The 12,544-nt window shown below is 43.5% G+C and overlaps 1 protein-coding gene across 1 annotated transcript in view; it reads left to right on the forward strand.

Annotated features, from left to right (window-relative positions):
• Window positions 1-7,817, forward strand: part of kdm7ab (lysine (K)-specific demethylase 7Ab) — a 32,644-nt gene extending 24,827 nt beyond the window's left edge. The window contains exons 17-20 of the mRNA XM_053505696.1: window positions 1,111-1,259; window positions 1,409-1,476; window positions 1,566-1,806; window positions 2,961-7,817. Coding sequence (XP_053361671.1) covers window positions 1,111-1,259; window positions 1,409-1,476; window positions 1,566-1,806; window positions 2,961-3,049 — 547 coding nt within the window. The 3' untranslated portion in view covers window positions 3,050-7,817. The remainder of the gene's footprint in view (window positions 1-1,110; window positions 1,260-1,408; window positions 1,477-1,565; window positions 1,807-2,960) is intronic.
• Window positions 7,818-12,544: the final 4,727 nt, after the last annotated feature.

Here is a 12,544-nt window from a genome sequence, read left to right on the forward strand (position 1 = left end):
CCTGGTGAGCGAGCCGAGGGCGACAGTGGCAAGGAAGAACATAAGTGAGGAACCAGACTCAACAGGGAACCCATCCTCATCTGGGTGAAACACAGAGCAGGAATTGATCTGCATTCATACTGTGTGTTTGGTGGCAGCCAGTTCAGCTATAACAGTTGATGTTAATATGGAGTCCAGGTAGTTATTGGAGACTCGGGTAGACTTGTGGGGAAATTCCAGTCTCGAACTATTAAGTGACTGCAGCCAAGTCAAGTCCTCAGAGAAACAGCTGTCAACATCAGTCGAGGCCAGAACCAGACACACGGGGCGAGATCTCCAACCAGAAGCGGGGCAGCAGGATGGGGTCAGACAGGTCCGGGGGGCAGAGGGACAGGAGAGGGGAGATAACAGTCGGGTATGGTCACAGTCACATAATGTGAACGTATATTTAGTGTAGAGTGCAAGCAGAGACTCCGGCATGTTAGTTTTGTGGAGCGGGCGTGTCTTAGCAGTCGGTTGTTTACCTTTAATGCATTAACATACACTTTTCGGGGGGAACACCTGAGACCTGTGTGAACTGAAGAAATGCTAAAACATGGGACCTTTAAAGAGATGGTCAATGTTTTTGGATGTATATACACACAAGAGTTGTCTCCGACTTGGAGAATGTGGCACAACTGATTGGACAGTTTCTAGAACCGGAAGCTATAAATGCAAAAACACATGCAGTTCTGAGAACAGTTCTAGAATAGAAGCCTTTAAGATCAAAGCAGTTCCGCGATTCTACATTGTTCTCGAAACTGTTTCTGTTTGCGCGTCTCTGACTTTCAGTTCAAGAGTTTGTCAAAACACCTGCACGACTGTCAATCATCCCATATTCATATGTCGATGGGTGTTTTCATATTAAGGGAGAAATGAGCAAGCAGAGGTGACGGTGGCAAGGAAACTCTCCCTGAGATGAGATGAGATTAAGAAACCGTGCAATGAACCAGACTCTAACGTCTGGTTCGTAAAGTTTTAGACTCTAAGGTTTATTCCATAAATAAATCTCTTCTTTAACTATGTGCTGGTCACATGTCCGATTGTACACGGTTTATTGTAAAACAAGACAAATCGGCTCTCTTCCTGCAGGGACCCTTATATCTCACTGAGTGCGGAGGAGGACGCTATTCAGGGCATGTTGTCCATGGCAGGGTTGCTGTACCCTCACCCATCGGAGGAGGGCGCCAACTCCCAGGAGTCCTGGTGGTCCTGCACTAGCCATCCCTCCCCCGATTACAGTAAGGCTGTACACCTGCTTTAAACATTGCATGTTTCTGACGAGTGCTTTAACGCGCCGTGAATGCGGCATCATCAGGATGCAAACTCGAGACCCACCCGGGCCGTTAGGTTTAGTGTTTGTGTATCCTTAACCAAGTTTGTCCCACAGATGAGAAGGAAGCCGTGTCAGAAGAGGAGAACCCTGATTCAGACAGTAACTCCACGATCAGCAGTCAGGTAAACACAGAACCCCACACACACCACCGCTACAAGCATTCAGTCCGCGTCCTCCGACTGATGTCCCGCATGCCCTTGTGTCCGATCAGGACGAGCGACAGGTCCCGAAGCACCACAGCAGGGAGAACCGCAGCCAGAGCTTCATGGACAGTCAGGGCAGTGGGAACAGCAGCAGCAGCGAGGCATGGAGCAGCCACGCCCACTCCCTTAGTGGTGAAGAAAGTCCCAAGTCACATTATCAGTACTGCGAGACGTCACTTTCCTCGCTCCTGCACCCAACGAAGAGACCCGCGACAAACCCACCACCCATCAGTAACCAGGCCACCAAAGGTACCAATTAGTGATTTACTCATCTAAATAAAAACAAACAAAAAAAAAAGAACAGCGGAACCTCGGCACAAGAATTCCCGTACGTCCTTCAAAACCTCGCGTCAATAGAAAGTCGAGCAAAGCGAGTACTTATTGTTTTTGTGTTTTTTTTATATATATTTTTTTATTTTGTGCAAGATGTAGTGAAGACATGATGGTCCTATGAATGTTAAGACGGTAGCATAGAAGAAAAGGGAGCCGCTTTCGGTTTAGTTTTTAAAGCAGCCGGTGCCAAGAGGAATCATAAATTAGGGTTACGTGAGGTTTAATGTTTATTTCATATTTTATTTTATATTTTTATGCAAAAAAATGATTATAGTGTTGGAAAATCTGTAATATTTTTGGGTGGCTAAGGGAAAATAAGTTTTAAAATGCAAAATTTCGTCTCAAGAACTCGCCTCGGGAACGGACTCGCATGCCGAGGTACCACTGTACTTCTACATCTAGAATATTTGAGAAATTCACTTTTTAAATTAAATATATATTTTTTTTAAATAAAAGAATTACATTATATCACATGATGATGTACGGTTTTTTTATGGACCTCCTGAAGGGAAATGGGTGAGTTTGGGTAAAAAAAATTTTTAGTTGGGCCTCCGAGTGGTGCAGTGGTGAAGTGCTCGCCTTATCATCCGGAGATCACTAGTTCAATTCCCGGGTGATGCTGTAGAGAGAGTTGGACACAACCAAATTAGGAGAAAATCAGGGAAAATCTAAAAAAAGAAAAAAAAACCTGTTAAGTAAAGATTTGGTGGGTTTGGGGTACAGGAAAAAAAATCTTTAGGAAGAACAAAAAACGAGACCAAATTTGAGACCATGTGACTTAAACGTCTGGGTCAGTCCTCCAGTGGCAAAATGCGAAAAGAGCGTAGTTGTGTTAAAGGTGGTTTTCCGCGCAGCCAGACAGCGCTAACGTTACTTACACACACACACAATGGTGTACTCGCCATTCCCATGTTTTGGTGCTAGAGGACTGACCCAGACGTATGAGTCACATGGTCTCTATTTTCTTTTCCTCCTATGTCGTTATTATCATTATTATTATTTATTTATTTATTAACTTCTGTAATGTTCTATGACCTTACAAGCCCTTTTTAAATGTTTACTCTCTTTAGGGAAACGACCGAAGAAAGGCATGGCCACGGCGAAACAAAGGCTGGGGAAAATTCTCAAGCTCAACAGACATAAACCGTTCTTTGTGTAGCACCAGGAGCGCGAGCGAGAGAGATGGACGTATTTTTGTCACAGACTCATGCTGTGTGTCTGTGAGGGTGAACAGGGTACTTAAGGAGCACAGGTTTTTAGCACTGATCATGTCGGGAGCGTGGTGATGGCCGTCGGGCAGATGGAGTTCCTTCCTTCCAGTGTTTCCTTTTAGCATAAACGCATCCCGTAAAAGCGTTCGGAAGACGCACGCTGGAACCGAGGATGAGGTCGTGCCTCTCTGGCCTGCGTTCCGGCTTTCCGCCAGTGATTTTTCCCAGACGTTCTCAGCGGCGTGTGAGCGATGAACTGATGTTCTAAGATGGTGCTTGATTGGCGTCACGACGACGCCGGTCTGACGAGGGTGGAGGCTCGGTGGTGAAGCCACCCACATCTTCCTATTTCCCAGATCTCCCCAGCTTTTAAAATAAGCTTTTTGGCAGATCATGATCTTCCCTGCTCATCTCCGAGCAGGGGCCGCAAGGCGGCTGCAGTCGGTGGATCAGGTTCTCACGCTTCTCTTTCTTTTTTTCCTTTTCTTTTTTTAAGGTGTTGAGAAGAGAATGGTATTTTTGGTATTTACACTTTTTACAGCCACAGACTTCAGTTTTTACGCCATAATCTGCATTGCATTGTATTCATCATATCAGTGGTCAGGAATAAGCTCTCTGTCGCCCCCTCATGGTGAACAGAGATAAAGTCACAGGAAAACAGGTTCAGGAAGGTGATAATAGGAGGAGAAGACATCTTTCCACCTAATTTATGACTTTAGGTGTACATTAATTTGTACATTTTCTGGTGCTTGTTTGTTTTGTGTGTTAGTTTGTTTTCGATTCAACTTGTTCCTATTGCTTGTTAAATTGTGTATTTATTATTGCTGGTTGTGAATGATCATTTGATTTCAATATGAACGTCGTTTGAGTTGTTGTTGACCGCGAATATACAATTTACTCTAAGAGGAGCGCTGACGCTTCGCAGCAACATGGTTAGCTTTTCATCAACTACAGCGTCATCGAAATTTTCTTTTTAGACTTTAGGATTTGGCAGATGCCTGTGTTTAGAACGAAACCTAGCTTAGTGACTCAGCTTTAGAGAAACTATTCAGTCCTTACACATGTCCACTACACGTATAAATAGTACATCTGTAAATCTGAAATTTCAGGGAATATTGATGCAGTAGGAGCGCTTGGTATCAGATGGATAGAGTTCTAGTTCAGCACGCATCACCACATATGCAGGGGTGCCAATAAATACGATTTAGCCATTATGTCATAATGAAGACACCTAAAGAATGCAAGGGGGAACAGACACAGCATGTGAAAGACGCACATTAGTTTTTGTTTCGCTACGACTTCATCTAGACGGTCTGTAGATGTTCTCCGTGTTGCCGCCGTTTAAGGTTTTTCTTTGAGTCCAAAAAAAAAAACGTATTTCTCAATTCTCTATGGTGTAAAGTGGAGGTAATGTTAGGACTCCGAAGATGATACTTTTCCTCTAAAAGCATGACCTAAGATCACGATGGTGTTTTGAGGGTAAAACTAATGTACAAATTATTATAAAAAAAAGGGAAGAAGGGGAAAAAAAAAGCACAAATTTTTAAGTATTCAGTATTTTGAGAATATTGAAATAAGGGTGCGGTGATGGTTTAGATATAGTTTCTTTCGTTAAAGGAAAAAAAAAAATGAGTGTAGATGAACAATGATCCAAGTGATGGATGTGTAATCCAGGAAGAGCTGTAAAGACCAGCCGTGCCGCCGATTTCTCCTTTCAGAAACACTGTTTTCTCAACTTTGCACTAAATGATCACACTCGTTTGCAAAGTTTAACGTTCTGCCACTAATAATAATAATAATGATAATAATAATCTGGTGCTGATGTCGCTGTACAATCCGGATTTCTGTATTTGTAAAGCGCATTTCTTTTTTTTGTTTTTGTTGCCCTCGTATTCACCGTTCTGTCATAATATATTGATATTTATTCTTCAAATGTTACATTATTTTATAATATATTTTGAGAAAAAATATTACAAGAATTGATATATAAAAGGATAAAGTCTTCATTTTGAGAGTAAAGTTGCACATTTGGAGAATATTTAAAAATTTTATTTTTATGATATTTTAGAAAATAAAGTTCTGAATTTAATCCTGTGATGGATTGGCCCCCTGTCCAGGGTGAACCCCGTCTCGTGCCCCAAGTCTCCTGGGATGGGCTCCGGGGCCCCGCCACCCTGTATAGAGTGAGTGAGGGTGACGGGGTGCTTTGAATTTATTTCTTTATTTAACATTTAATATTGTCACTTGTTTCTTGACTTTTTTTTTTTAGCCCACATTTTAGAATCTTACAACTTTATGACTTCCTTTATTAAATATTTTGACCCTAACAATCCCCCCCCACCCCCCACCCAAACATTGAGTTTATTCGTGAAAAACTTACTGCTTTATCCATAAATATTCATAAATTTTGTCCACAGTATTAGGAGTTTATTTTGACCTTTTTATTAAACTGTAACTTTTTTTTTTTATTATTGCTGACGTTAATTCTGACATTAGGACTTTTCCGACTACGTTTTTTTCCCAAAAATATAATGACTTTTATTCTTAAATTCAGCGACTTCATTCTGTTATACTTTGTTCTTGTGCCTTTGTTCTTATATTACTAATATTTTATGGAATTCTCAAAACTTTATTCATAAAATATGACTTATTCTTGAAGTTTACAGTTTTATTAAACTATTATGACTTTATTCTCAAAATATTGTGCTTTTTTTTCCTCCTTATAATATACCTTTCCTTCCTTAAACCATTAGGACAAATTGCAAAATTCAACGATTTTATTATGTTAAAAGAAATCTTAAAAAAAAAAGGCCTTAAAACAAATTCCCTTCACACCGCAGCAGCTTGTGACGTTTGCATTTTTAGGACCTAAAGAAGACATACTGTAGTTCACACGTCAGGGGACGTGTGAAGTCCTCAATAAACAGCTCTTAGACTATGGCTGGAGAGAGTTTATTAGGATGTGCAGTATAATAGACTCGGGCAGGTTTGCGTTGTGTTATTTGGGTGAAAAGTTTGATTTTGTTAGATTTTGTTGCCTGTAAGATCCAGACCTTTGTGTAATTATGCATTAATTCAAATTTGGGTCAGATCTCGTTACTCCGATACACACTCTAAACTAATAAAAAAAAAAAAAAAAATGTCTTTCTCCGTAGTCTTGGCACCTCTGCGTATGTTCCGCATGTTTCCAATCAGACCTGGTAGTGTTGCATAGATCCGAAGATTCAGAAAGCTCGATACTCGATCTCATGCTCTTTTCTTTTCTCCGCCTCAGACACTATAAGCTTTGCTGCCTCATCAGCCTGGAGTGAATACAGACGCTGTCTGAACTGGTGCTGAATATTGTAAAAAAAAAAATAATAATAATAATAATAATTTTGTTTAATTGATGGTTGGTATAGAAATGCAGGGAGGAGGATTTTGATGTTTTTGATGTTGAAATAAATTTGGTTTCCCCTCCTTTTTTTTTTTTTTTTTTTTTTACAAAGAATTGAAAGAGTATTTATTTTTCTAAGACAAGCCCTAATTTGTGTGAGGATTCAAAAAAAAAAAAAAATCTTAAATTAAGAATGTGTTTGGGTTATATAAATTCGTGTTTTTGTGTGTGTGTGTGTGCGTGTTTTTACCAGTTTCCGTGTCATCCGAACAACCTCATGAAATTTTCAGGCTAATTCTCAAGGATTCTGTCCCTTTTCCGAACGCCAAATAAGGTCGAGGTGTCCGTTTCAGTCGTCCCTCGAGAAGTGGCGCCAGAAAGCTGCTGGCGTCAGTAGAGACACAAGGCGGTCTGTATTCAATGGTCTTCGTTTGATCCGTAATTATCAGGAAGATTAGCAAAAAAAAAAAGTTTTTCAGGCAATAAGACTTAAACTTCCATGTTTTTCACGTTTTTCCGAGTTTTCTCCAAGCAAACCGAACTAAAGGCTCAGGGCTCATGTGACTGTTTTATCACACTGTTTTTGATATTTATTATTTGCATGGACTCGAACGAGCAGGCTTCGACCGACCCAACCGGTTGCGTTCGGAGGTGTTGCATCAGGTTCGGAGGTGTTGCATCTAAAAATCAAGCCAAGGTCTAAAAGTTCCTGATCTCACGTTGACGGCGGGAGGAAAAAAGCCACCGTTCATCAGCCGGATCTCAAGTCACAAGGCTTTAAAAAAAAAAAGTGTTCGCATCAAAAAACCTTTATTTATTATGGTGCTAATTTGTTCCTGTCCAGCCAAAGTGTTCCTGTTTATACTGTTGGGATGATGTGGGTTTTCATTTCTTTGATGCTGTGCATGAATTTTATTTTTTAATTATTTGATTTACCGAGTTTACCCCCATAAGAGTTTACTGTATTAAGGAAGCCCTGCACAGCTTTCCCACACTACACGCTTCCACTTCTCCTCTCAACGTTCTTCTCGTCACGTCACGCACGTTACAGGACTGCATTTGGAGCTCATCATCATGCAGTACTTTTGCTTGTACAGTATTTATTTGGCATTCCCTTGTTTATTTTTATATGTTGGTTCTGCTCGGTTCTGAATGAAAGTTGTGATGGTTCCTAGACTTCCTGGACTTCACTAGTTTTGATACTTCGATGCTTCTTTTTCTTATTTAATTTTCACGTCCAATGTTTGTCACACTGTAAGAATTTGCGATGGAGTTTTGATTAAGATGTTTCAGTTGTACAATGTGGCCTGTACATATTAAAAGATTTATGAGTGAACACATTCTGCAGACATTCTTTGTGTGTGTAAAATACCTGAAACTGTGCAGGGGACAACTATGAGTCGTGCACTTCACAAAATCTGGCCTTTATGGAAGAGTAGGAAGAAGAAAGCTATGTGGAGGACACTGCAAACATCTGGAAGGTCCTCTGGTCAGATGAGACCAACATAGAATGTTTTGGTCTAAATGCGACTTACACTGCACATCACCCTGAACACATCATCTCCACCCTTAAAACAAGTGAGTGGCAGCAAAGGAAAACTGCTCAGAGTTGATGGGAAGATGGATCGCTGACACTCTACATCCAATCTAACTGCATTTTGCAAAGAAGGGTAAAAGAAATTCACTCTTTAAATGTGCAAAGCTTATAGAGACATACCCCAAAAGACTTGCAGCTGTAATTGCAGAAACAGCTGGTTTCACTAAATATTAACTCTGAGTGCTGAATACAAATGCACGGCACATTTTTTTCAGTGTGTTGGTCTATCACATAAAATCCCAATAAAATACATTTGTGTTTGTGGTTGGAACATGACCCTAAATTGCAAGACCCTAAATCACTTGTCTGGCCCAAAGTTCTCGACAGAGCAGGATGCCTCCTACACTACACTCAGGTTTGGACACACCTTATAATTTAATGGCCTTTCTTTATTTGATTTTTTAAATTACTAATTTTCAAACAGCTGGAATATTGAATCTGAACCATTCATCGAGAATCTAGTCTGAGGAGCTGTTGGTTAAATTGTGATTTCTGCAGCTGGGAACACTAAAGTTCTCCTCTGCAGCAGTGTCTTGGTGTAGCTTTCCTGGGATATTCCTTATGACGGTCAGTTTCATCACAGTAATTGGTGTTTTTTGCAACTGAACTTAAGGATACTGTACATGCTGAGCTCTTGCGGATTTTGTGGATTAACTGAGCCTCATGTCTCTACTTAGTGACCTAATTCCAAAGGTGTTAATTCATGGTGTTCAAATTAATGGTGACGCTGTGGCCACCTTCAGAGTCGAGGGTCTGATTCCCACCTCGGCTCCCCATGCTTGGTGGGTTTTCTCTGGATACCAGTTTCCTCCCACATTCCAAAATCCAAAAAGGTATCACTTTGATGTAACTAATGAAAGAAGCTTCCATTGGATATTTACTGCAGTGATTAATATTGTTCAGCAGGCTACAGGTTATTTAACTGATAAACAAGAACAGTGGTGAAGCATTATTTTTTAAGAAATGTGGTCAGAAAAACATATAGCTTAAAAGTCACCACCTGGATTTACGTGAAAAAATGGTTGAGAGCCTTCTATTGGATGATTACTGCAGTGATTAACATGTTTTAGCTGACAAGTTATCAAATGTATTTCGAGGTTGTGCTGTTGTGCTGGTTATCAGCACAGATGTAATGCCTGCACCCTCGTGTCTACGACTCATGGAGTGCCCATGGAGCATGAGCCAGCTAAATCATCACCTCTTTGAGGGCTCTGGGCCACCAGCTACTGTGACAAAAGTGAAAGCCATATTTCTATAACTTGACTGAATATTGCAAAAGTAATTTTTTTTTTTATAAAGCTGCTTCTGCACAGATGAAGTCCAAATGCATGTAGAAAGACTTTTAAAAGTAATTTATTAATGAAAGCATATTAATTCTGCATTCAAAAAGCACTACTAAACTTAGCACAATAATGGAGCTGGGGCTTAAACCCAGGCATCAGAGCAAACACAACACCTTTGAAACTAGACGGTGGAGCAAATACAATATGCTCGAATCCGGGCAGTGGAGCATACACCGTGTCCTTAGGTCCAGGTAGTGGAGCAAGCGTGAAGTCCTCAAACCCGGAGGGCAGAGCAGGCACGCAGTCCTCAAACCCAGGTGGTAAAACAAACACAAAGCCCTTGAACCCGGTGGCAGAGCATGCACAAAGTCCTTGGACACGGGCGGCGGAGCAAACAGAAAGTCCTTGGACCCAGGTGGAAGCGCAAACATGATGTTCTCAAAGCTGGACAGCTGAGCGAGCTTTATGTCTTCACAGCCAGATGGTGGAAGCAGTGCACTGCTTTTAAACCCAGCTGGCGGAAACGGCAGGTGCAGGGCTCTCAGAACAGAACTATCAGAGCAAGCACTTAACTGGTGCCAGGTCTTGAAGATCTCTGCAGGGCATGGTTGAGGTGGTGCAGGGATTGGTTCAGGTAGCGCAGGGTGTAGGGCATCAGAGCAAGTACAATGTTTTTAAAACAAGACAGTGGCGCAAATACATTGTCGTGGAATCTGGGCAGCGGAGCATACACAGTCCAGTTGGTGGGGCAAGAATGGAGTCCTTGAACCTGGGTGACAGAGCAGACACGCTGTCCTCGAACAACAGCAGATTCTGGGCTCTCAGGACAGAACTATCAGGGCTTAACTCTTGTGCAGGGTGTTGCAGGTCTCTCCAGGGCATGGTTCAGGTGGTGCAGGGCATGGCTCAGGCAGTGCACGGTGCCAGGTAGCGGAGCAAACACAATGTCTTTGAAACAAGACGGTGAACTGTGCTCAAGTCCAAGTAGTAGGGCAAGCATGAAGTCCTCGAACGCAGATGGCAGAGCAGACAGCCCTCAAGCACGGGCAGCAAAGCAAGCACATCCTCGTACCCGGTGGAGGAACATGCACAAAGTCTTCAGACAAACGGCGGAGAGACCACAAAGTGAAAGAGCAAACACAATGTTCTTGAAGCTGTATAGTTGAGCAAGCTTGATGTCTCCGCAGCCAGATGGTGAAAGCCAGATGGACACTTGACAGAGCTATCAGAGCTCTCAGGGCACAGGCCAGAGCTCTCAGGGCACAGGCCAGAGCTCTCAGGGCACAGGACAGAGCTCTCAGGGCACAGGACAGAGCTCTCAGGGCACAGGACAGAGCTCTCAGGGCACAGGACAGAGCTCTCAGGGCATAGGACAGAGCTCTCAGGGCACAGGACAGAGCTCTCAGGGCACAGGACAGAGCTCTCAGGGCACAGGACAGAGCTCTCAGGGCATAGGACAGAGCTCTCAGGGCACAGGCCAGAGCTCTCAGGGCACAGGCCAGAGCTCTCAGGGCACAGGACAGAGCTATCAGAACTAGCACTCAGCTTAGGTGCAGTGTGTTGCAGGGCATGGTTCAGAGTTATCAGGGCACAGAGCTAGCACTTAACTGTGGTGCAGGGCATGGTTCAGGTGGTGCAACACAAGGCTCAGGCGAAATAGGGTGTGGCTCGGATGATGTAAGGTGTGGTTAAGGTGGTACAGGAGGTGCCTCAGTCGGTGCAGAGCGTGAAAATTGATCAAAGGCAGAAACTTGTCATGGGGATGGAGCTGGAGCTCAACATCCTTGAACCTGCACATCAGAGCAAACAGAATGTCTTTGGAATTAGACAGTGGAGCAAATACAATGTCTTTGAATCTGAGCAGTGGAACAAACACAGCGTCCTCAAGTCCATGTGATGGGGCTAAGCATGTAGTCCTCAAACCAGGCGGCAGAGCTGGCTATCAGTCCTCGAACCCAGGCAGCGAAGCAAGTATAAAGTCCTTGGACCTGGCGGCAGAGCAAGCATGGAGTCCTTGGACCAGGTGGAACTGAAAGCACACTGTTCTCTGAGCTTTGACAGCCGAACGAGCTTGATGTCTCCATAGCCTAATGTTGGAAGCAGTGCATTGTTTTTAAACCCAGGCAGCAGAAACAGCAGCATATCCTCAGCACCAGAGAATGCTGCTGAACTAGGTGGAGTGGGTGCAGTATCTGGCTGAGACAGGGCCAGGCATGACTCACGTGATACAGGGCAGGAGTAGTGCAGGTGGTACAGTGCAGTCCAGGGTATCAGAGGTATCAGAGCTATGAGAACACAGGACAGAGCAATCAGAGCTAGCGCCTAACTGTGCTGCAGATTAGGTTGCAGGGTGGTACGGGCGTGGTTCAGGTGGTGCAAGGTGTTGTTGAGGCTGTACAGGGGTGGGATCAGGGGTGCAGGGTGTGGTTCAGGTGGTGCAGGGTGTGGTTAAGGTTGTACAGGTGTTGGCTTAGGGGTGCAGGGTGTGGTTCAGTTGGTACAGAGCATGGCTTAGGCAGTGCAAGGCTCTCAGGAGACATGACAGAGCTATCAGAGCTATCAGGACACATGACAGAGCTATCAAATATATTGGGACACACAACAGGGCTATCAGGACACATGACAGAGCTATCAGGGCACAGGACTGAGCAATCACCGCTATCAGGACATATGTCAGAGATATCAGAGCTATCAGAACACACAACAGAGTTAACAGGGCGCAGAACAGAGCTATGAGAGCTAGCACCTAACTCTGGTGCAGGGCGTTGCAGGGCAGTGCAGGTCGTGGTTCAGGCAGTAATGGAGGTGACTCAGGTGCGCTGGGTATCGTTCAGGTGGTATAGGGTGTGGCTCAGGGCTCTCAAGACACTTGACAGAGCTATCAGAGGTCTCACAGCTATCAGGGCACAGGACAGAGCTATCAGGACAAATGACAGAGCTACCAGAGATATCAGGACACATGTTAGAGCCATTAGAGCTATCAGGACACATGACAGAGCTATCAGGGCATAGGACAGAGCTATCACAGCTATCAGGAAACACAATAGAGATATCAGAGCTATCGGGACACATGACAGAGCTACCAGAGCTATCAGGACACATGACAGAGCTATCAGAGCTAGCACTTAACTCTGGTGCAGTGTGTTGCAGTGCAGTGCAGGCCGTGGCTCAAGCCATGCAGGGTTAG

This window comes from Clarias gariepinus, chromosome 10 (assembly GCF_024256425.1).
Source record: "Clarias gariepinus isolate MV-2021 ecotype Netherlands chromosome 10, CGAR_prim_01v2, whole genome shotgun sequence".
NCBI classification, from domain to species: Eukaryota; Metazoa; Chordata; class Actinopteri; order Siluriformes; family Clariidae; genus Clarias; species Clarias gariepinus.